The 26,693-nt window shown below is 36.5% G+C and overlaps 1 protein-coding gene across 8 annotated transcripts in view; it reads left to right on the top strand.

Annotated features, from left to right (window-relative positions):
• LOC150079127 (coiled-coil domain-containing protein 102A) overlaps positions 1-26,693 on the top strand; it is a 267,304-nt gene that overhangs the window by 208,464 nt on the left and 32,147 nt on the right. For all 8 annotated transcript variants that reach the window (XM_090383724.1, XM_090383725.1, XM_090383722.1 and 5 more), the window contains 2 exons: positions 18,717-18,887; positions 24,205-24,308. In XM_090383724.1, coding sequence (XP_090239850.1) covers positions 18,717-18,887; positions 24,205-24,308 — 275 coding nt within the window. The remainder of the gene's footprint in view (positions 1-18,716; positions 18,888-24,204; positions 24,309-26,693) is intronic.

Raw genomic sequence — 26,693 nt, 5'->3', positions numbered from 1 at the left:
GTAACTCTCCTGAACTGATAGAGGTGTATAAAGCCTTGAATGTGGTTTGAGCATGCTCAATGCTGATGGGATTCTTCCTCTTGCTCAGAATAATCACCTGAGAGGGCATAAATTAAAATTGAGAAAAGACAGATGTAGGATAGACGTGAGGAAATTTGCCTTTAGCCAGCGGGTGGTTTGTTGGTGGAATAGACTTCCATCCCTTGTCGTGGAAGTTGAAAGCCTAAATAAGTTTAAGGCTCAGCTGGACAGGTATTTCGAACGAACAGAGGGGTGAAGTGGAAGTGGTTATTTTTTATTTATTTATTTATCTTTTTTTTTGGCTGATGCTGCATAAGCTTGCTTTCTTGCATCAAATGCCTCTGCTAATGCTAATTAGTACACGTGTTCCATTTTGTTGGGAATGGGAAAATACCAGACAAATAAAATTCTTTATCCTGTTCATCAAAGAATGCAGAAACAGCAGACATCAGTTCATTATAATCAGCAAAGCACTGTCCACGTATGTTTTTCTTGAGATGTCAAAACAGGAAATAGTCACTTGGGGCCAGATCCGGACTGTAAAGTGGATGGTTACGTTTTGTAATGTCAGTCTCTCAAAGCAGCAGCAACAGCATGTGACCTGTGCACTGGTGCATTGTCCTGAAGAAGCAGCACACCTCTGAAAATTTTTCTTTATGACATCCCTTAGGTTGTACAGTAGGGATGCATATGACTCCCCAGTGACTGTCTGCTTGTGTTCCAAGTAGTGAATGTAAACAAAATTCCCTCGGCATCCCAAAAAATGTTGGTCATAATTTTGCCAGCTGAAGGTTGTGTCTGAAATTTTTTGGGTGGTGGAGAACCCTTGTGCTTCCATTGCATTGATTCTTGCTTGGTCTCAGGATCCCAGTGATGAACCCATGTTTCATCACCCACAAAAATTCTGGAGATGAAAGTTTCAGGATCCCTTCCACAAAGCTCTAAATTTTCCTCACAACACCATACTTTGAATTTCTTCTGCACAGGGATCAGAAATTTGGGGACCCATCATGCACTAACCCTAGTCATCCCCAAATGTTCATGGAAGATGGTTATAACTGTCCCCTCAGATATGTCATATTCCCTAGAGTGGAGGTCGGCAACCTGTAGCTCACGAGCTGCATGCTGCTCTTTAACTCTTATCCCACATGAAGCACAATTTGAAATGGAGTTAGAGGACTTAAAAACCAAGGACATGTGGAGTGTAAGACTAAAATGCCTCAAAACTGAAATTGAGGATTTGAAAAGGCAAAATGCTGCCCTTGCAATTCTACACAAAAGGACAGTGATAGATGAGTTGAAAAAGCAAGGCCAAATTGTGTTCGATGCTTGGAGTAGCTTACTGCACAAGTATATAAATTTTAAAATATTTGCATTTGGACTCTCAGTTTTTTGATTGAAGTATTTCTGCTGGCAAATATTTTGAATTATATTAAAAGTAAATCAAGAAACCGTCCGAAAAGTGCGAATCATCTCAGCGTGTTTAAAGATGAAAACTATGGCATACTCGCCTGATGTTGAGAGACTTGCTCAAGAAGTTCAGCAGCAAAAGTCACATTAATTCATATCTAATTGGATGTTTATCACTTTTTTTCAGTATTAATAAATATTTCAAAATATATATTTTTTTTAATAAAACACCTCCCTCTATTCTACTTCTTAAACTCCCCCCCCACAGATTGAGCTGAGGTGGGGCTCTTTGGATTCTCTTTTTTAAAAAAATTAGATCAAAAATGGTTCTTCACTCAAAAAAAGTTGCCGACCCTTGCCCTAGAGATTTGGGACACCTTTAAACGTCTGTCATTCAGCACAAGGGTTTCCACAGCTTGGCACATTTCTGGAGTGGTTGCTGTCACAGGCGTTCCTGGATGTGGATCATCTTCAATGGACTCTCTACCCCATTTAATTGTTTTGACCAGAATTTCACCTGGTACTCTGAAGGCACACTGTTGCCATACACAGCTACCATCCTTTCATGAATGGACTTTGGCCAATTTTCTTCTTTGGTGGGTAACTTGATGACTGAATGATGCTCCAGTTTCAGCAAATCCATAATTTGATACAGGTACCATTCTTTTTACAGCAGCACAGTAAAACATAGTAGAATCAAAATTAGTATGATTCAGGTTGATATATGTAAGAACATGATAAATCGTGAATCATTGAAATATAACTATGGGAAGTACCTTAGGTAGATGGTCCTTGAGGTTGTCACAGACATTCTCTCAGATATGCCAGACAGCTGTACTTGCTACCTGGGAGTCTAAAACGCTGATGGAACTGATATTCAGGTGACCCTCAAGTCAAGTGGACCCAATTTCGGCGAAGTCCGGACGGTCTGTGACAGCCAAATCCTCTGCTTGCACCTTCACGATAGTGGGACTGTTAGTAATCCTGGGTATAACCTCCACGCACAAGTACATGGTGGGTGACCACCCAGGTGTGAATCAACGTAAGCAGCGGTCGATGTGGTCGAGGCACTCCATGTGGCACACCACATGGAGGAATGCTGACCCTCTATGTTACCAGGCAGTACTAGGTGGTAGATGACTCTCATCAACCAGTGCAATACCACTACTTTGCTTATTGGAGGCTTGAAGTGGTGGAACCCATGTTTAGTCTCTAGAGCTAAGTTCCGGTCAACCCTTCCCTATCTCTTCCATCATGCAGTATGATTGATGACTTTTGAGGTTATGATGAACATCGTGGCGAGATCCAATATTTCTTACATTTCGAGGGTACAGCCCTAAAACGGTGTTCGCAGGCCGGCCGCTAGTTAGGACACTGGATCGAACCTATTGGTAACTCTCTAGGAGGCTTCCAGAACAGCTTGTGTATAATTTCGCTACCTCTACTCTGCCAGATAGTGACTGGAGGGAGTCCGAGTAGTGTGTATGCGGGAAGCATTGTCGAGGCCACGTTATGTCAAGGATCTGGGTATATTCTTACCATGTGTATGCCATATCCAAAAATTTCATTACTTCATACAGCATGTCCCACCCACTTTTTCTTACTATTGAATACACCATGAATTGTCAAACTAATAGAGCAAGCTTATCTGCGAAAAGATCTAAACCTCCCAAGCACTTCCTAATTCATTTTGCAAATATACGTGGTCTCAATTCTAATCTCAACGATGTCCATTTCCACTTGTAGTCTGCCAAACCCCCATGTACTTTTTCTGACAGAATCTCAGTTATCGGTTAATTCAACTACTGCTCATCTCAGATGCCCAAATTATTCGCTGTATGATTCCTTTCGCCTCAAAGGTGGTACTTGTGCATATGTCTGTTCTGATATTCCCTGTCAGAGACTTGGCAATTTGGAATCTCCTCTCTTTGATCTTCTCTGGCTTAAAATCTCTCTACCTCATTGTGTCAAATTCATCTGTTGTCTCTACCGTTCTCCCAACTCCACTAATCACTTTGAGCTCTGACTTCTTCCTCTCTTTGTAGCTTGACTTTCTCCAGTCCAACTTTCCTAACAGCGAGGTATTTTTCCTTGCTGATTTTAATGTTCACAACTGCAGCTGGCTTCCGTTTTCTAGTCACACCGACCCAGCTGGTCGATATGCTGGGGCTTTTACAATTACTAATGACCTTGCACAGATTGCTCATTTTCCTACAATAATACCGGACAATCCTAATCATACAGCCAATACGCTTGATCTTTTTCTCACAAACAACCTTTCTTAGTACATGGTCGAAGTTGAGAGGTCCTTTAGGCACTTCAGATCACAACTTGGTGATTGTCTCTTCTCTAATGGAACCTTATTCTCATGGCTATTCCCATCCTCGTGTTGTTTGGCATTACAAGAATGCAAAATGGGATGACCTGTGAGACTTCTTTTCTTCTTTTCCTTGGTTGGATTATTGTTTCAAAACTTCTGATGTCAATGTTTGCTCAGATCGTGTCAGTGAAATTATTCTAGCAGGAATGGAATCCTTTATCCCACACTCCACTTTAAAATCTTGTCCTTTATCTAAACCTTGGTTTTCCAATAAATGTGGTAAGGCTGTTCAAGAGAAGAATGTTGCATATCGTAATTGGCTTGTTTCTAATTCTCCAGTTTCATTTTCTGCCTACACCAAAGCTCGCAACAACTGTAAAGCAGTTATTAATAAGTCCAAACTAGAGTTTGAACAGGCAAAGAGTAGAAGACTTGCTTCTTGCCCTAATGGTAGCCAACCATTCTGGTCTCTTGCCAAAGCTATTGGCTGCAACTTTTGCCCATCTGTGCTCCCACCTCTGTCCAGACCAGATGGTTCTGTTGTCACTTTAGCCAAGGATAAAGCTGACCTGCTGGCATCCCATTTTTCTTCCAACTCATGTATTAATGATCTTGGTAAAACGCCTCCCACCATTCCCAACACGCTCCATTCAATGTCTCCTGTGGTCTTCCGTCAAAAGGATGTCAGAAGGATTTTGACGAATCTTGATGCTAAGAAAGCTCCAGGTCCCGATGGTATTTCTCCACTTGTTCTCAAAACCTTTGCTCCTGAACTTACTCCTATTCTTTGCCGCCTTTTTTCACTTTCTTATTCCAAAGGTGTTTTTCCTTCTGCTTGGAAATTTGCTCATATCCAGCCAGTTCCTAAAAAGAGTGACAAATCTCTCCCAACCAATTATCGTCCCATTGCAATTACTTCTACTCTTTCTAAAGTAATGGAAAAATCAATTAACCGCCAACTCTTAAACTACCTAGAAACCTTCCATCTGATCAACAATCGCCAGTATGGATTCCGTCAGTGTCGATCCACTGGTGATATTCTGGCTTATGTTACCCATTCATGGACTAATTCAATGGAAAGGTTCGGTGAAACACAAGTAGTTGCTCTTGACATCTCAAAGGCTTTTGATCGTGTTTGGCATAAAGTTCTTCTAAACAAGCTTCCATCTTATGGTTTGCCAACTGTTTTTAGTAATTGGTTATCCAGTTTTCTCTCTGATCGCTCACTAAGGGTGATGGTAGATGGCTCTCTGTCTTCTAACTTCTTCACTAATGCTGGTGTCCCCCAAGGTTCAGTTCTTTCCCCCACTCTTTTCCTCTTGTATATTAATGACCTTCTTCCATTGACTGGAAATCCTATCCATAGTTTTGCTGATGATAGCACATTGCATTCCACTTTCCGTTTTGAGAAACGTTGTCCTGCTCAATCAGCTTCAACTTCTCGAAAATCTGCTACCAATTTCTTAAATGCCAATCTTCAGGTAATTCTCCATTGGGGCAAAGACAACTTAGGTTGATTTCAACCCTTCTAAAACCCAGTCTTGTCTTATATCTCGCAAAAAGGATTCTTCAGCTCCTATGGTTATCTTTAGTGACACTCCGATTTCTAAGCAAAATGATATACCTCTTTTGGGGATTACCCTGACTTCTAATCTCTCTTGGCACAAGCACATTACAAATATTGCTTCTTCTTAATCTAAAAAACTTGGTTTTCTCTTTATCTCTCAGTGTTACTTTTCTTCCAAACAGCTGCTCACTCTGTATAAATCGCAAATCCGCCCTGCCATGGAATATTGTTCCCACATCTGTGGTGGTGCCCCCAAAACCTTTCTCAGGCTGCTTGATTCCATTCAGAAGAGGGCAGTTAGGTTAATTAACGATTCATCTCTAACAGAGTTTCTCCACTCGCTTTCTCATAGACGTACTGTTTATGCTGCATGCCTCTTCTACAGATACTTCCATTGGCACTGTTCTTCTGAATTGGCTTCTATAATTCCCGCTCTCTCTTTCAAAACAGTCTGAACAAGTGCCGCCATCGGCCAACATCCATTTACTGTCTAACTTCAAACTCACAGAACCAACTTTTCATCTTCCTCGTTGATTCATTCAACTGCCGTTTTCTGGAACAACCTTCCTTCATACGTATTTCCTGAAAATTACAATCTACAGAAGTTCAAATCCAATGTCAACAAATATCTTCTTTCGTCTTCTTAACCTCCAATCCAAGCACAGTACTAAGTACTATAGGTTCTAATACCTCTTGTGTTTGGGGTTTACTTAAAAAAAAAAAAAATAATAATTTATCGAATGCCCATTGTATCTACTCTCACCTGCAGTGAATGGTTGGCAAGAAAGTTGGTTACCCAAGTGCAAAAAAACTGTGGATAAGCCATAAGATGAGAGCTTGTTCAGAAGGCCTCTTTACCAAACATAGTCGAAACCCTTTGAAATGTCCAGAGCAACTACTTGGGGGGGGGTAACATAAGCCAACATACCACTAATTGATTGACACTCTCAGAATTCATTTTGGTAATATAAATTCTGAGAGTGAATTAATCAGATATGGAATGGAATATCTGATATGAATTAATCACATGGAAAGTTCAAGATAGTTTAAGGGTTGGCAGTTGTTGGATTTCTCCATTGCTTTGGGAAGAGTAGAGATAAGTGCAATGGGGTGATAATCAGAAGGGGGATTTGTCACCCCCCTGTGTTTAGGAACTGGTGAACAAAGAAAGGGGAAAAGGTGACACAGCAGGAACACAGATGGAGAAATTCCATCAGGTTCTGGAAGTTTTTTGGCATCAAGATTGTTGAGAATTCTTTGGACATCCTTCTGACCACAGGACATATTGAGTTAAGTGTACTGGGTATGACAAGAGGTGGTTTATCAAATTGTCGATAGAAGAAAAATAGGATGCTAGTAGGATGGCTTTATCTTTAATTCAGCATGTACACTCAACTATAGATAAAGTGGAATGTATTAGGTGTGACAGGAGGTGGTTTACCAAATTGTCAATACAAGAGTCAGATGAAAGATAGGTGCTAGTAAATTGGCTTTTTCTTGAGCCGAGGATGGAGTAGAACAATCAGGTTGTAACAGAGATTGGAGTACAGACATTGTGACCAATAGTGTTCCACAGGGGTTTGTCTGGACATCATTCTTGAAATTGAGATTAAGACATTAGACTCTTAATATTATTCAAAATGCAGTGTGTACAATAGGGTTTCCGGGCAAGTTTAATCATTAATATTGATGTTCCAGAAAATGCCAATGTCTAATATGATCGACTAGTGGTTTATATACTAGGACAACAATCTTGTGTTCTCAAGATCTATTCTGAAATGTGGAGAATAGATTCGCAACATCGAATTGGCATTCTGTTATTTACTCTGAAATCTTCCCATAAGTTATAGACTTCATAATGCTGCAAAACTATGGTTCTTTTACTATAAAACTCATGCTGTGGATAACGTGTAGCAAGAGAATGGCTAAGAGGCAAGGATGATTAAACAAAACATGGTTTATTAACTCTAGCATACAAAACAGGTGTAAATTATATGGTTATATAATTTTATATGATTATATAAGAGCTCTATCTCTTATCAAAAAGGATAAAACGATATACTATAAGGCTAATGATACATGTGTACAAACTTATCTGTGTTTTTCATATGATCTTCAGTTGGCACTGCTGCCTGTACTCTCTGAAGCCAACAATCATCCTCCAGTTCGAGTATCTGGGTGTATGTGTACTATACAGGTTTAACAGTCATATCTTGTGAACTTATACTCCACTTTCTAAGTGTTGTGGGATTAATGCTAACTTAGTGAATGTTCCTATGAGGAGGGTTGTTTCTCAGTAGACTATTAAATAAAGAGTTAGGTGTTAATGTCTGACACTTTCATTCTATTAACTATCGTGTTGTAAATATAGGGTGAGACTTACCAGAATAATCTTTGCAATATTCAGGAATAGACATCTAGGAACAGGAGCCAGCAGCAAAAGATTCTCAAAACGTTTTTGACGAGATAGCCTCAAGAAAAGAGAAGTGCTTCGCACAGGACAAGACTCTCTTTGTCTCCTTCTGGGTTTCTCCGTTCTCCCCGTGTGTGTCTCTCTTCATTCCCTTGTTTCCTGTCCTTTTCGTTCTGTCCATCCTTGCCCTCCTCTCTTTGTCTCCGATCTGCACGTATATATGCCCCCCCCTTTTAGAGTTTCCAATGCCTTTATTGGTTAAAAGACTAATTTCGTGGGGAAATGAAAATCCCAGGGACTTATTTTGGAGACCTGACACAGGAAAAATGGAACTTATGAGGAGAAAAAGGAACTTCACATCTGCATGGGGTGAAATTTCCAGACTGTCCAGCGTAGTTCACTAGATCTAAAGTCCATTCCCCTACACAAGGAATTTCCAGACAACAATCACCCCGTAGTTATAAGGTTAAGATTTCACCCTGAAGTATGTTTCTTAATTGTCATTACTCTCTTTTCTCTGATGAAAGTCATATTTCTCACTGTTTTATAAATATTATATCCACGATGTTCGTCCGATCCGATCGAGTAACGATCTCTTGCTGTGAATCAGCCAGACTCATGAAGATGGAATTGTATTTCAATCGCTGTTTTTCCCTAGCGTGGCGCCAACGGGCATACGCTAAAAAAAAAACAGCCTTATACACAGAGTGAATATAACACTACAAGTATAGCAGTAACAAAAGTATAAGTTAGCTTGGTGAAGTAACAGCCCTCAAAGGCAAACGAAAAGTAAAAATGAAGACATATTTACAATAGCTTTGGCAAGAGACCAAGTGCTCAAGCTCCATTTGTACAGAAAGCAAGGTTTCTGACCTTAGCCTATTCAAAATTGAGTTTGGATTGATTAATAACTATTTACAATTGTTACAAGATTTAGTTAGGCCGAAAATGAAGCTGGAGATTTACAAACCATTTGAGATGTACTGTGCTGAAGAGCCTTAGCATATTTGTTGAAAACCCAAGGTTTAGATAAGGGGGCGAAATAAAGCATTTCATCCCCCTACAAGAATAATTTCATTGACATGATCTGAGCAAATTTGGGATCGGAAGATTTAATCCAGTCAAGGAAAAGAAGAATAGAAATCATGCAGATCATTTTCCATTCTTTTAATTCCAAACAGCATGATGATGAGAAATAGTAATAGGAAAGAGACTCTATTTTAGAAGACACCATCACCAATTTGTGATCTGCATGATTAGTGGATTAGGGAGTACGATAGAGGTAACAGATGAATTTGACAGAGTAGAGCAAGGCGATTTTAAATCAGAGGAGATCAAAAAGAGGAGTTTATTTCCAAATTAGGAAATCTCTGACAAGAAGTATCAGAGCAGACATTTCATAATTACCACCTTTGAAGCAAAGGCATCATAGAGTGAATATTTAGGGCATTTAGGAAAATTAGTGAATATTTAGAAAGTTGTAGTTGAGGCAACCAATAATTGAGACTATCGGAAAAAAAGTAAGTTGGGCTTGATTTGATATGTTGTAGGAGGAAATGGACATCATTGAGATTGGAACTGAGACCATATATATTTATGAAATTGAGGAAAATTTTAGATAAGTTTGTTCTGTTAGTTTGGCTATTCATGATTCATTCAGTAGATAAAATAAAAGTGATGGGATGCACACATATTGGATGAAATTCTTTGGTTTAGTGTACACACAGCAAGATATACCCAGCTCCTTGACATAATGGGGCATTGACTACTTTCTCCGCATACACACTATTCTGGCTCCCTCTGATCACTAGCTGATCCGGATACATATTAGATTTACTGATAGGTGTGTAGTCAGGTAGACTACCTAATGGCCATCCTATGAACACCATTTTAGAGTTGTATCACCCTTGAAATCTAAGGAATATTTGATCTTGCCATAATATCCATTATAACCTGAAAAGACTCACTCAAACTGCATGATGGAAGAGAAAATTCAATTTTAGCACCTAAATTTAGTAAGCAGAACTGAAGGTGTGTTGGATTTATGTTAAAAAATCTATACGTTTCATAAATACCCACATTTTTTGTCCATTCGTTGGTACCCTGCATTACGTGTGTATATACATTTCGTAGGCAATTTCAAATATGTGCTGTGTAAATATGAATTATTTTAATTTTCCAGTAGGTGCTGCTATCTCTTATCTATGTTTCCAGTTGGAGAAAACTCTTTATGGTAACACGAAAATAGTTCTGAAAATTGGAGAAGAATCTGTTACCTTCAGTTATCTAATTTGGGTTTACAAAATTTGAAATTTAATTAGATCCAGAAGTTGATGAAATTGAATAAAGTGGTACATAAATGGTTTTTTTCATCAAATAAAAAAAAAAAAAAAAAAAAAAAAGTAATGATGGATTTTTAAGGTTTTTTTTTTTTTTTTTTTTTTCCCCCCCTTTTCAAATTTAATTTTATTTTTGACAGTAATCTCTCTGACATTGGGCAGTGAGGTCATAATAAGGGTAAATTAATATTTAATAGCATTTATATACAAGGGATTTCTGAAAACTAAGGTAACACATTTTTTTTCTCTTGATGATGATGTTTAATAATATGAAGTTGAAATTACACACCAAGAAATAAGTGAACATGCACTGCTTCTCCACAGTCTCCGGTTTTATTGATGCACTTGTCCCAACAATAGATCAGTTTATCAATACCAGTACTGAAGAAGTCTGTGCCCACACACAGTAACCAACATTGCACTGCCTGATGAACTTCCTCATCCGTGGTGAAATGCTTTTCTGAAAAGTGTTTTTTTGGAGGGCAAACAAATGGAAGTCTGAAGGCACTAAGTCTGGGCTATGGGGGGGGATGTGACAGTTTCCCCCAATTGATTACTGTGCGAGTGGTGTGGGCAGTGTGTGGAGTTGCATTGTCATGCAACAAAATCATGCCGCTTGTCAGGAGTCCTGGTTGTTTGCGTTGAATGTTGGCTTTCAGTTTTTCCAATGCTGCACAGTAAAGCTGTGCATTGATTGTTCCTCCTTTCGGCAAGAAATCCATCAACAGAATGCCTTGGCTATCCCAGAACATGTGGCCATGACTTTTTGGACACTGGGAGGAATAGTTTTGAATTTTTTACTCACAGGAGATTGTGGATGCTTCCAGGTCATGGAGTCTTGTTTGCTCTTCCGGGTAAAGTGATGAACCCACATTTCATCTGCTGTGACTATGCGAGCAACAAAATCTTCTCCTTCATCGCTGTATTGCAACAGGTTCTCCAGAACATCCCCATGTGTTTCGCTTTGTCCTCCTCTGACAATTGTCGGGACACCCAGTGACAGCACACCTTTCAAAAGCCAAGGACATTGTGAACAATTTCATGAACAGTCGACTTACTCACGTTCACTATTTGTGTAATTTCATGCAGTTTCACTCACCTGTTTTCAAGAATGATGCCCTTAATGTGTGAAATGTTGTCTTCTGTCTTGCTTGATGAAGGCCCCCCCCCATGTCGATCTTCAATGTCAACATGGCCTGCTTTAAATTCATTGCACCAAAAACACACTTGTTTCTTTGTCATCACCTTTTCGCCATACACAGCAAACCAGTTCATGGTGAATGTCACTTGGTGAAGACCTTTTGCTTGCTAAAAGCGAATAACTTCATGAACACTTGTTTTGGACCACACTCGCATGGTAGCTGCAATTTTGCAACTGGAATCTGCTGTGAGGCGACAGTACTGCAACACTGCACTGGCAATCTTTTTGAACGTCCACCACGTTTCATCTCCATTCCCTTTCACCATTATTAAGAAAAAATGTGTTACCTTACTTTTCGGAAACCCCTCATATAAAGTTTTCATTTTTATGAAATTCCACAAAGAACCTTACTCTACTGAACCAGCCACTATATTATTTGGACTGAACAGTTCACAGAAATCACTTGTAAATTCCTTCTCTATAGCTGATGTTCAGAAAATTCTCTATCCAGAACCAATGTGCATTTGGAAAATTCCCATTATAAATGTGACATTTCAGCGTTATAGTATCAGGCAAAGTTGAGGTATGCAGTGCAAAACATTGTGCCTAAACATGCCTGTGCTATTAAAATTACAGTTTTGGGAACCTAGCAGGCATTCATGCACATGCTGCTAGTTAAAATACAGCAATATAACTTTAAATATTAAAAATATATACAGCCTTGTCGTATTATACATTTGTTGTATTTTATATGTTGAATACCATAATTATTATTATGGTATATATAATTTTTGATATGGCATGACTAGTATTAAAAGCTTGATAATAAAATAAGTATAATAGAGAATGAATATATTACCTCTATTAACATTGTGGGCGAAGGTAAAGAAAGCCAACACGAGAACCATGGGAAACTTCAGTAAACTTATACTGGGCAAACTCGTTTCCTGCTATTGCAGTTTCTTCCTGCATTCTTGGTAAACAGATGATGCATGTTATTGGTAGTGGCAATTAAAGTCGATAACGATGTATTGATTAGTTTTTTCTTATTATTAAAAGAAGATTATTGGAGTTCATGAGTGTAATGCCATTACGGCTGAATTTACTTATGGGTTCCCCCCCCACTCACAGACTTCCTCAGTTTATCTCCTCTTCCCACTGTTTTAAACTAGGAAAAACGACTTATACAGATGCCGCGTGTTATCGGTAGTGGCAGTAGAAGTTGTTTTCCTGTCGGTTAAAACAGTGGGAAGTGGGGGGAGATAAACGCCATAAAGACTGAGGCAGTCTGGACCCATAAATAAATTCCAGCCCACTCATGAACTCCAATAATCTGCTTTTACTAATGAGAAAAAAACTAATCAATACATTGTTATGACTTCTACTGCCACTACTGATAACATGCAGCACCATCTGTTTACCGAGAATGCAGGGAGAAACTGTGGTAGCAGGAAATGAGTTTGCCTAGTATGAGTTTACAGAAGTTTCCTGTGGTTCTCGTGTTGGCTTTCTTTACCTTAGCCAAGTTGTGTTGTAGAATATAAGCTTATCTTTGGTTGATCCTATTACCTTGTAATTCCCAAACTGTAAAAATGATAGGTAACAGATTTCATTTCAAAATAAGTCCAGTGTGATAGTGTAGTGGTTTCACTTACCACTTTTTTGGAAAAGTATGGGATAGATCTCTTTGGTGGGAGGAATTCTTCAAGACTTCTAATTGGGGCTGCAGTTATTTTATTACAGGGGGGCGGGAGCTCCCAGAAAAGAAAGGTATTACAGTAAAGTGTGAAATAAGGTATATACAGAAGGCATAAGAAATAAATCAATAATATCTTATAGTCCACAGAAATAAATCTTCCAGAATTTGTTCAAGTCAACATTTATCAGTCTGTACAACACGAGGATTAGTCGGGGAATATACATTGTAGACAGATTTTACTTGTTATCCACTATTGCCATAAGGATTGTGTGTGTGTTGGCCTATATAAGTCGATGTTATAAGCATTCTCTAACCAACCAATCAACCAACCAATTTAATGTAGAAAACAATATTACTGGGCATTATCTTAGATCTTCTTATATTATGTACTGATCAAAATTTTATATTCTTCTTTGGAAGTTCTTTATGTTGATCCTAGCACTACATTTTTTTTCTTCAATCTAACATTACAGTGGGAGGGGAATTAATGATTAAAAATTCCATTTTACTTGCATGAGTTTGTAACTATGATTACACCATACAAAATGAAGTTGACACTTATAAATTTAAGTTTGACATTAAAAATAAGCTACATTTGCATACATGTATGGAGTATGAACCTGTTTGCATTTGCAAATACAAAACAACTCATACAATTTGTATGAACTGATTCATTGTTTTTTCTATCCAGATGTAAACATGGCTTCAGTGAGAGGTTTGACTTGTACAATTTTATGGAGATAGTAGTTTTGGTTTAATTAAGAATGATTATGCATAGAAAAAAAAATGAACAAACAAGTTTTTAAAGCTGGGTATAAATAAAGCTCATGTTTAATCGAGAACTCTGAATTTTCCAAAATTAAAATCTTAGAGAATGAGAAGTTCAATAAACTGTTTTACTGTTAAAGCCCTCACTCAGTTCTCCTGAATGAAGTTTGCATTAAGTACAGTTCATATTCATACCAAAATGGTGAGTTTCAGTTCTCCTTGACAGTGTAGTGGATTTGTCGTTTGTTATTCATTTCGGTCTCTGAGTTCAAATCCCATTGGAAAGTGCAATAATTTTTAAAGGCTTCTTCAAGCTGTGCTGTAGTCAGTCAGTCTCAGGAAGAAGAAATAGGGATTTCCCATCGTGAGTTATTCTAGATTTTAGAACCCATGAGATATAAATTACACTCAAACCAAATTAACGTAATTCATATATAAATCAAAAAGAGTTTTGATTCTCTTTGATAGTATAGTTGGTTTAACTTATCACTTGGAGAGGTCTAACTCATTTGGAGAGGTCTAAGTTCAGATTCCTTTGAAGATAGCAATAATTTTTAAAGTCCTCTTCAGTCTATGCTACAGTTAATCAGTCTCAGGAGGAGGAGTGTTTTTCTGAGTTAATTTAGATTTTTGAGTTCATGCAGCGTGAAAATCAGCCTAACACAATTTTACAAGCATAATGTTTGAATAAAAAATCAACGTTAGCTCCATGAAGCTGAAGGTGGATCCATAAATAATGTCATTTGAAATTAAAATACCGAATAAAATAAAACTGATTTTATTAAGCTTAAATTGTATTTTTTCATTTCACGTGATATTATTCACGGATAATTTCACGTGACATTATTAACTAAATGAAACACAACCGCACTGCTTGACAAATGCTGAGCAAAAGTTCTTCAGAACAAATGACATCATCCCACTGACACTCGATAACTCTGCTTCATACTGCTTGAAACCAGTTCAAACAGGTTACGTGTGGATAGGCCAACAACACAACTGCACTGCTCGACAAATATGAAGTAACTGAACGAAGTAGCTACTTTAATGAGTTGTTCAACTGTCAAAAACTAAAAACCCGATTTGAAATCTATTTATATATCCTTGTAGAGCAGTGTGGTTGTGTTATTGTGGTGACACAACACTTTTGTTGCCCAATTGTATGCAACTTGTTGTGTCACTGCACTTGTTGCGTACAATTGAGTTTTCTTGGGCTCATGCATTGTACTTGTTGTGTCACTGCTATTGAGAGTGAAAGTAACCAAGGCGTGCAACAGCAAATGACCAAAATTGTGAACCTTTTAGTTTTTTCCAAAAAAAAATGATATTAGATATCAAAATTTCTAATTTTTTCTTGCATATTCGTTGAAGGCATTATATACCCGACAAAATAAGTATAAATTTGTTATACTTTTGTCTATTAGTTTTGGAGATATAACAGCGGTTGGGCGTTTCACTTTTCGTGACATCCTGAGCGCCCTTGGGTACCCCCAGTATAGACGATATTCACATAAAAAAAATCTTATGAAATAGCCTACTGTATGGAGTGGTGTACTATAACTCAAATGGTTTAGGCATTAAAAGTCTTGACAACTGGTCGAAAGGTTTTAAACTTGTGAAAGTGAAGAGGAATCTATCATATTTATTCACTTGGTCATATATAATTTATGTGGACGGCATACAAATTGATTCACCATGTTTTTCCAGTTCTCACATGAAAATGATTAACCAGAGAGATAAGGAAGATAAATTTGCACATTCAACAATACTACATTCACATTACAATTAAACAAATCTTGCCTTGCACAAACAAACTCAAGTATGTAATCTACCTATTACTATTTGAAATATTGTTTTCTGAGCATCAAAAACAAAGCTTTTTATATTTTTTTTCAGTAAAGTAGTTTCTTTTTTACTCCTTTTGGGAGTGAACTAGAAAGGCTTTCTCTTTCACACCTGCTTTTAGCATCATAACCAACCCTATTTTAGAGTATGACTCCTAAGTTTTACTTCTGAGAAACTTTGAGCTCTTTAAGTTATGAGACAGCGAGTGTCATAAATGCCAGTCTTCAGGGCGGATCAGTGTAAGAAGTAGATCCCTTCCTATTTATAATTTTCATAAATTATATTGACAAGGATATGCAAGTTTGTAGATGATTTGAAAGTGGGAAGGATGGTTAAAATTTTATGCCAGGCTGAGTCGCTTCAAAATGACTTGGATTAGTTGCATATGATCCGAAAAATGGAGGAGGGGGGCTAAAAAAGTAGTTCAAGATGAAAGAGATAAGTATTATGATCAAGTCTGACACAATATTTTCTATGAAGTGTAAAGAGGTGGCTAAGAAGGTATATGGTGTCCTGTTTATGATTTATAGGGTCTTTGCTAGTATGGCAAAGGACATCACTAGCCATCTAAACAAGATGATGGTTAAACTGCATTTGGAATATCTATATTTAGGGCTAGAGACTGCACAGAAAAAAAAAAAAAAAAAAAAACCCTCTGAAGAGTATCCAAAGAAGAGCAACTATATTAGTGATGAATGCAAATTGATATGCATATGAAGAATGGATTAGAAGGTGTGGACAAACAGATCATCTAATTTTTTTCCTCATTGTGCAGAATGAGTATCACTTTGCATACTTATCTTAATGCTATTATGCAGCTAGTTGCTGTAAAATAAATTATTTATTATTATTATGCGCAATTTTTACATATGAAAAAGAAAACAAATTTAATAAGTTTTATTAAATAAATCATACAAATATAAAATGAGCTTTATGAAAACAATTTTTGACAGTTTTAACAAATTTTGTAAACTACCGAGTGAACATTTGGAAAGTAACTTAGATTCCTCTTATACATCTTTTATTGACAGGAAAACTGCTGTGATCTCTTATCAGTGAGGGTTAGGACATGCATTTTCCCTGAAAAGTAATACCTTTGAATTGTTTTGCTGTGATTCTTCCAAGTTTTCTTGAATATGTAGTTCCTAACAGATATAAAGCATAATTTATATTACAGTAATAGAAATATGCAAAACTTTCATGAAGGTCCCACGCACAGCCAAGGCCCATGGCTGGGACTTGGCCATGGCCATGTTTGACTGCATTCCAGAATGTAATGCACATTAAAAAGATTATTTTACTTCCAAAACCACCATGTGGCCATAGTTTAGAGGGGAACCTGGTATTAACTGCAAATTTTGACAACTGGATATCTAAGGGATCTGATTGAGGTGTATTAAGGCATTGAACGTGTTGAGTAAAATGAATGAGGTAAGTCTGTTCTCCCTTGTAAGTGGGACAAGAACCAGGGGCCACAAATGAAGTTCACCTATGGGCAGCTGATTATCAAACCCTGGAATAAGTTGCCTCCAAAGTGGCAGGGGCAGTGAGTTTGGGTAAGTTCAAATTTCAATTGGATGGTTACCTTGTCCAAATGGGAGTAGTATGGCAATTGTGTTTTATATATTTATTGATTGATTTTATTACTTTTTTGGCTGTTGCTGAAAAAGACCACTTCCTTGCATTGTGTGGCCTTATTAATGCAAATACATTAATACTATATTACAAAAAAAGTGCTAACTCTATGTATATCATCTGAAATATCTCCTACCTGTGTTTCTCTAAATCACCTCATTTCTTTTCCAGAAAAAGGGGGGGGGGAGAGAGAGAGAGAGAGAGAGAGAGAGAGAGAGAGAGAGAGAGACGGGCAACAATGAAGTTTCTCTTATCACTCACTATGCTCACCTTCACAAAGTTCTGTGTTTGCTGCATGCCTTTTATGTGGATATTTCCATGGAGTTTGTTTTAAATTGGTATTTGGAATATTGTTACTGTCTTCCAAACCACTCCAAACATACATATTTCACAGCCAGCTAGTATCCATCCACAGTTGAATTTTTAACTTATCAGATTAGCATTTCATGTATTTCTTCTAAATATTTACTGTAGAACAATTGTTTTTTTCTGTGTATTTTCTAATAATTAGAACCTATTGAAATTCGAGTGTAGCTCTAACAAGTTTCTTCTTTAGTCTCATCCAGTCTGGTACTAGAGTAAAATAATAAATTTTCTATATGGTAACATTTATACTATATATATATATAATAAAATAACACATATCACGAGAAAATTCTGAACAAATAGGTTTCATTAAACTTGTATATGATACAAGCTGAATACTACACTAATTTGTTAGCAGGTGACATTTCAGGTTTCTTGCCAAAGCCCTATCTTCCCATAAATGATACACTTTGGAGGAACTAGACTTCTTACTTCGCCGACCTGGCTACCCAATTGGGTAAAGTGCCTGCCTGGCAACCCAAAGGTCGTGGGTTCGAATCCCGCCTCAGGCTTGGATCAGAGTAAAATGCAAAAACTTTGGGAGGTGCATTATGGCCACAAAAGCCGATACACCAACAACTAACAAAAAAAAAAAAAAAAACTAACTTCCTGCACTGTAATATAAATTTATATTTATATAATTTTTTTGTTTATACTGTGGGACCATTGCATGGTCAGAGGAGTTTACAGTATAGCATACAAGAAACTGCACATGCTTTAACCAGGGCCACTCAAAGTGTGCGTGTGCGTGCATGCACTCTTGTATATGAGCACATGGCTATGTGGTGGCTGTAGTATAGCTTTTCACAGTCTTATGTTTGACATTGTAATAAAAAAAAAAAAAAAAACACTATATTCCTCTAAATAATAAATAAAAGCCATTAAGTCTTTATTTTATAATGTGAGAAATATTTTATGGAATTTTTCTAATGAAAATGAACATTGTAAAGCACGTTGAAAAGTTTTCTTAAATCTCACTTTCTCATGTTCTTACCAAAACTTTTTTTTCAGGAATGAAAAACATCAATCTCTCTCATCTCCCCCCATGTATACAGAACATTTTCCATATTGTTTATAAAAAAATAATCTTTTTTCCTCCTGATATAAAATTTGGTTTGTTATATAATACAGTAAAAGAATGTATGTCCTAGAATTATTAATATGTTGTGAAATTTTAAAATACCATTTTCAGGAGCTTGCAGATCTGAAACATGCCCACAGCAAATTAAAAAAAGTTTTGCAAGACAAATCCACTGAATTAGCCCATGCTCTTCGACGTTCTGAACAGTATGAAGCTGAAGTGAAAAAGTTAAGAGGACGTATTGAAGAATTAAAAAAGGAGTTGGCTGCTGCTGAAGATGAGGTTAGTCTATGGTTCTCAAAAGAGTGAGTGAAACATAAACATTGTATGCTTTGTGGCATTTTGGATGCTAACTATATAAAAACAAAATTCTTTAACAGCATATGTTCTGTGATATATACTGTTTTTATTTTGTAATAATTTTACAGTTAATTAAAAACAAATACATTTAGAAATCGTGTTAGTGGCTTGATGTTTATTTTCTTCTTGCATGTTGACCATTTTAGAATTAAGTGGGTTACCTGTTTATAAAAGATTATGTGAAACTGGTTTGCCCATCTTATCAGTAGTTATCCTCTATTTTTCTTTCCCCTTGGTTTATATTATATGCCTTGTCTTCTTAGTCTATTTCTTGGCATTCTTAATACATATTCTCTCCAGCTGTTTTGGTACAGTTCAGTACTTACTTCAATGGTACTCTTTGATTTTTAAGTTTTCCTTAATATTTTCACTCCTTTGACCGATGGCGCCTCCGTAGCCAGGTGGGAAGGAGCAGCAGTGCGCAGCACACGCTTCTTGATTAGACCGGGGTTCGAGCCCGTCACCACCAAATACGGAGGATGCGGAAAGGTCAAGGAATGACCACCGCATATCCCGGAGCAATATGGCCTTAGTTGCTAATGCTCCTAAAAACCAACAAAACAAACAACAAACCTTTGACTGATCTTGTGACCCCTAAAAGCAGTTGTCTCAATAATCTCATGTCATGCTTCTATTTTTTGCATGTTTCACTTTAAAATCTTATTATTGCTTTGGTAGCTATGTAGCCTTAATTGTGTATTTATTGCCATTTGTTTTCCATAGCTTCTTTTGTTAATCCCATTTATTTTATTATATTTGTAATTTGATATTTATATTTCTTTCTTTCTTTCAGATCATGTTCCTAATTATTTGATTTCTGCCGACCGGGCTAGCCGAGTGGGTAAAGTACCTGCCCGGCAACCCAAAGGTCGCGGGTTCGATTCCCGCCTCAGGCTTGGATCAAAGTACTGCAAAAACCTTGGGAGGTGCAATATGGCCACAGAAGCTGATGCGCCAAAAACTACCAAATCAAATCAATATTTGATTTCTATCAACTGTTCTTTGATCTTCCTGTTCAGAAGTCTTAAATCTCTGTATTCCTGTTGCCTTCATTTTGTTTGTGTAATGCCGACCGGGCTAGCCGGGTGGGTAAAGTGCCTACCTGGCAACCCAAAGGTCGCGGGTTCGAATCCCGCCTTGGGCTTGGATCAAAGTACTGCAAAAAAACCGTGGGAGGTGCACTATGGCCACAGAAGCCGATGCCCCAATAACTACCAAAAAAAAAACAAAAACAACAAGCCTTCATTTTGTTTGTGTACATCATTTTGTACTTCTTTTCTATATGGTTATGGTTTCTATATTGTGTATGCTGCAATCAGCAGCTCATTCTCAGACTGATAATTATAATCTGATCATTTTGCATCTAAGATGTTTATTTCTTTTATAAGAATGTCTTTGGTGTCTTATTCCTTTCATTTCCTCTCCTTTTCCATTTTCTTGTTATTTTATATATGTAGAAATTACTGTTTTAGTCATTGTAGTACAATAAAAGTGTTCATAATTTATGAACATTTTTATAGTACTACAATACCGTTTCAGTAAAGTGAGACACAAGTGCATCCACTTCAGTGTAAAAAACCATGGGGTGAGGTTGGCAAAGGCGCTTTCTACGAATTTGTTAGGAAATTGGGAAAACAAAAGTATGGCTAACATGTGGAACAGTTTTGGGAATATGGTGAATATGTAAATTGTATGGAACCTGCACTCCGATGAGCATTAAGCAGCTATAGCTGAAAGAAGGCATAGTATAATAATATAAAAATATTTCATGACACACACACACAGTATTATTTATTAAATATATGTATTAGTTTAAGGGGGACACTATTGCAAGAGACACAATAAATCTCTGGAGAACAGGTAGGTAAAGTATGTTACATAGACACATAAGATAATATACAAAAACTTTCCACTATACCTACAATTTGGGTGACCTCTGAGGGTAAACCACCTAAATTGAAAGGAAAAAAGAACGATAAAGGGTTCTCTGTTTCTGTAATGATCAATATGCACTATGGCAAAATCAAATTTTGAGGTTATATAACAAATAATAGAAAATAGAAAGTTACAATTATGCCTGAATTCACCACATAAACATACATTTTACCATGTCCAACACACAGAGGTGCCAATTTCCAGAGGCGCCTCCGTAGCCAGGTGGGAAGGAGCAGCAGTGTGTAGCACACGCTTCTTGATTATACCGGGGGTTCGAGCCCGTCACCACCAAATATGGAGGATGCGGAAAGGTCACGGAATGACCACCGCATATCTTGGAGCAATATGGCCTTAGTTGCTAATGCTCCTAAAAACCAAATAATAATAATAACAACAACAACCAATTTCCAGATCTCACTAGAGGGCCACACATTATAGACAACTCCATTTCTTTTTTGGCTGCAGTGAGGTCTACACGTGGTCCTTTTGCTTGGATGTGGTGTGACATAAGCAGATATAAGACTGCTTATATCACATGCTCTTTTTGCTTTAGTTTTTAACCTTATATTCTTCGTTCTCTGTTGGGTTAGTCATGATCAATGTGTACTATGCATTATATAAATTTTAAATTTCTTAATTTCTGTTATATTTTATATAATCCTAAATTCTATTATTTGTCGCATAACCTCAAAGTTGATTTTGCCATAGTTCATATTGATAATTATAGAAAGAGAAAAGCTTATAGTTGTTTTTTCCTTTCAATTTGGTTGATTGATGCCGGAAGAAGTCACCCAAATTTTAGGTAAACAGCGATAAGTTTTTGTATATTATTTTATGTGGCTATGTAACATTTTCCATAGATTTATCTAGGTATGTCTTTTGCGATACTCTTCTCCATAAACTAATAGATATATTTAATAATAAATAATACTGTATATATATTACATTATGACATAGCGTATATATTGCCACTGCAATACCACTAGCCCATAAAATTCCATATATAATGATTATCAGCATACTAAACACCTCATATATATATATTAATAAGTTACTTAATTTTTAGTTTATTATATTATTTTATTTTAATACCTAACTAATGTGTCCATTTCGACATCTTTTGGTCCTAGTTATACAGGCAGATGAAAACAGGAACTGATGGCTCTGCCAGCCATGGGTTAGGTATTTTGTAGGGGTTTAGACCTCGACAAAGTCTCTTGCAAAGTATCTTTTCCCATGGTGGGCTAATTATGTATATATTTTTTTATTGAATTTAATATTTATGTTTAACCATTGTTACCTAGGGTCTGGTTCGTTCTTGGATTGCTTCAGGTATTTTAAACTACAGAAAGGCTTCTGCATTTTTACAATTTAACATTATTACATTCCTGCATATATATATATATATATATATATATATATATATTAACCCCAGGGGCTCACATCTGGTGAGTATGGGCTTGGCACATCCAGGGTCCTGAGCTGGATATCATCATTCTTCTCTTTCTTGGTGATTCCCTTCTACTTCTGACACACACACACACACACACCTCACTCTCACCCTCTCTCTCTCTCTCTCTCTCAGGGTAATTCAGAATTTTTTTTTTTTTTTAGCTGGTGCAGCATTAGCCTCAGGCTTCCTTGCACCATATGGCTAATAATAATATATATATTATATGATTTATTAAACTGAATACCAAAGGTAACTATATAACTGATGAAATTTAAAAAGAATTTGGGATATAAGTATTAGGGGTGAAAAAATATATACCTATGAGGCCATAATGCCAAGTATTTAGGTAACCTAAGTTGGATTTCATTGTTGTATCCTATAAATAAACACATAGATTATAATACAATAGTAAAATTAAAATGATGTAGAAAATTATTGATTATTGGATATATTGAATGGAACGTTAAATAGGGCTATAGTGAGGTCTATAGTGAATGATAGGATATAGGGCTATAGTGAATGATAGGATATATAGAGCTCTGCTCTATATATCCTATCATTAATTGGCTGAAGCTGTCTGTTTCTGTTTGCCATTTGCTAGTTTGTCTAGGTCCAAATATACTGAGAATATATATTTTCAATATAGTTTCTGTTCTCTAATATAATAATGCAATATACGTTAAATTTAGTAGGAAACTGGCAGAATAACTGCAAGCCTGACAGTTAGCAGTGAAAATTAATAATAAAAATAATGGAAGTGAATCAAGAATAATAATAAAAGTGAGTACCAACTATTAATTAGTGCAATTTATTATGTAGTGAAAAGGAAAGGCTTATGCCAGAATTAAGGCGAATAGGAGGAGGAATAAGGATAGCAGTAGACCTCAATCTCCCTTGAATTGCTCTAATAGATTTTGAGGTCTAAAAATTTAGAGTTAGCAAGCTGAAGGCAAAAGCATAGAAACAGCATATTATATAGATACTTCAGATTCACCGGGAGTGTAACTGTCCCCCCCCCCCCCATACTCACCAGATGTGAGCCCCTGAGGTTAAAGCATACTATTTGTATAAATTTAATTATTTTGCGTAGTGCACCTTGGAATGATGCAAAACACCATTCCAAGGGTGTTTTGCATTTACACAGTTTGAATAATGTTTCTTCCCTCAAATAAAAAAAAAACAGAATATTGTATAATGTATAGTATATATTATAACTGAATTTTATTGTTAAAACGTTTAACTGTTTTAACATATAGCTGCTGTACTATTCAGTACACTGGTGTTTAAACTTCACTATTTTTTGGCTTTATATGTTGGCTCTTGAGATGCTTTCATAAAACTTGAATCTCATTAAAAGGAAATATTCTCTTTATTTTCTCAGATATATTTGACTCTTATTTCCCTGTAATTTTTTTTTATAGATATGGATATTTTATTCATGTTTATAATGAAATGTTGTGTTTTACCTTTACTATTATTTTGTCAGGGAAGCTTCTATTTTGCCTTATTTTTTCAAATAAATATTCCTATTTTCATTTTATATTTCTCCCCATGTTTTTTTTTTTTTTTTTTTTTAAATTCATTTAATTTAAATTTATTCTGTCTGGCCATGCAATACAAGAAAAATATTTTTATTTGGTTAAAATGACATTTATGAAATTAGACGAAGTTGATTTTTTGGACACTATTACTCATAGGAATTTTGAAGTAATAGGGTAATGTGTTATTCACATATAATTTACCTAATGGGATATTTCAGTTGAACTTAAGTGATCACTGTATAGTTAAGAAAAAATTTAAGTCTCCAATACTTCCTTATGATTATATCTTATTTTATTTTTTTAATGCTAGGTTGATAGTGCCACTAATAATATACGTAAGCTACAAAGGACTAATGATGAGCTTCAAGAACAAGTGGACAATTTCCAAGTGCAAGTGGAGCACCTTCAGAGCAGGTCTGAGTGTGTCTATTTTTGGATTGGAAATAAATATATAAAGAACTTAATTCTGTTAAGTTAATTAAATTAATATTCTATTTTGATATATCATATAAAATATAATCATTATTTTGTCAAGGAACCTTCTATTTTGCCTTATTTTACAAATAAATTTTCATATTTTTCTTTTATTATTTCTCCCCATTTTTCCCTTAAATTCATGTTATTTGAAAGAGTAATCTAAGGAAAAGAAGAAGAAAAAACTCTCAGTTCATCCCATTTTGCATTCTTGTAATTTCAGAAACACGAGGCTAAGAATGGTCACTAGAGAAAGGCTCCATAGGAGAATTGAACATCACTAAGTTGTGATGTGGGGTGTTTTGGGTGCTGTGTACTTGGAAAGGTTGTTTGTGAGAAAAACAAGTCAAGAGTGTTGGTTGTGTGGTTTGGATTTTCCAGTATTCTGGTAGGTAAATCAACAAGGTGTGTGAGGTCAGTAGTAATTGCAAAAGCCTTAGCATCTCAACAGGTATTTCTGTGTGGCTAGAAAACTGAAGCCAGCTGGAGTTGGGAACATCAAAATTGCCAAGGAATATTACATCACTGTTAGGAAAGTTGGACAAGAGAAAGTCATGGAGAGGAAGTCAAAGAGTTCCAAGTAATTAGTGGAATTGGGAAATCAACAGAGGTAACAGATGAATTTCATAGAGTGGGGTAGAGAGATAAGCCAGAGAAGATTGTAAAGAAAGTATTCCAAATTACTAATTCAGAGAATATCAGAGTGGACATATGCACAAGTACCACCTTTGAAGCAAACGGAATTGTACAGCAAATAATTAGGACAACTGAGATGAGCAGCAGTTGAATCACCTGATAATTGGGATTCTGTCAGAAAAAGTAAGTGTGACTTGGCAGACTAAATGGAAATGAATATCATTGAGATTGGAATTGAGACTACATGTATTTGTGAAATGAATAAGGAAGTGTTTGGGGGGTTTAGATTTTTTCGCATATGATTTTTTTCTGTTAGTTTGACTGTTCATGATGCATTCAGTGATGATGATGGTGGGGGGGGGGACATGTAAGTAATGAATTTTTGGATATGCCATACACCCAGCAAGAATATACCCAACTCCATGACGTAACTTGGCCTCAACAATGCTCCCTCCCGCATACATGCTACACGGACTCCCTCCAGTCACTATCTACAGAGTAGAGGCAGCAGGATTATACAATAGCTGATTTGGCATGCCTCCTAGAGAGTTACCAATAGGTTCGGTGTGGTGGACTATCTAGCGGCTGGTTTGTGAACACTGTTTTAGAGCTGTACCCTCAAAATGTAAGGAAGATTGGATCTCACCATGATGTCCATCATAACCTCAAAAGACTTCAATAATGCTACATGATGGAAGAAATAAGGGGTTGCCAGATCTTTGCTCCAGGGACTAAACCTGGGTTTTACCACTTCATGTTTTCAATAAGCAAAGTAGTGGTATTGCACCAGTTGATGAGATCCTGGTATCACAGAGGGGTGGCATTCCTCTGTGTGGTGTGGATGTCACACGTCGACCCCTGCTTATGTTGCTTCACACCTGGTTAGTCATCTACTAGGTGCTATATTTCAAGACTTGCAAATAGTGTTATATTCAGGATTACTATCAGTTCTACCATTTGTGAATGCAAGCAGATGATTTGGTTGTCAGAAAATGACTTTTCTTCACTGGAATTCGGTCCACTTAATTCAAGTTTCACTTGAATATCAGTTCTGGCAGCGTTTTCGACTCCTATGGAGCAAGCCCTAACTTGCTGTACCCAAGAGAATGTCCGCAACAGCTTCATGGATCAAATATGAGGAAAAGATGTTGAATATTTGGACCATTGAGTTTTCGTTGCCAGATAACCTAACATGTTTGCTGCTTCCCGTATTTAACAGAGTGTATTGCATGTGCTGTATTTTTGGAACATTAAGGGGAAACTCTAATATTTGCATAAAAACAAATAATGGTTGTAAAGGAAAAGTCTGCAGTTCATAGCTAAAAGTGAATCGATACCATTGGACTGAACTGTAATTTAGAACAAACAAAACTTTGTCAGAAGTTTTTATTCCATGTACATGAATTAATCTGAACACAAGTAAAGAGCAAATAAAACTGTGTATCAAGTCTATAAACAAAAGTGAGGTGCTGCTTCGAATAGAGTAGAATTCAATCAGCATGACAAAATTGAGCAATTGTTAATTTCATGTGCCTTTTAGTTTTGTTTATTGACTGCCTAAGAATTACCACATATGTGTCATGGTACATTGCTTGATGTATATGTCTTAGTGGCAGCAAACATGTTAGGGGATTGACGACTATAAGACCATGAGAAAGGTGAAATTTTCACAATTATAAATGGTACTAA

The sequence above is a fragment of the Mastigoproctus giganteus genome, chromosome 10 (genome assembly GCF_048544385.1).
Source record: "Mastigoproctus giganteus isolate SK-2022 chromosome 10, ASM4854438v1, whole genome shotgun sequence".
NCBI classification, from domain to species: Eukaryota; Metazoa; Arthropoda; class Arachnida; order Uropygi; family Thelyphonidae; genus Mastigoproctus; species Mastigoproctus giganteus.
The sequence above is the reverse complement of the archived record's forward strand: the minus strand, read 5'-3'. Positions and strand labels throughout refer to the sequence as shown.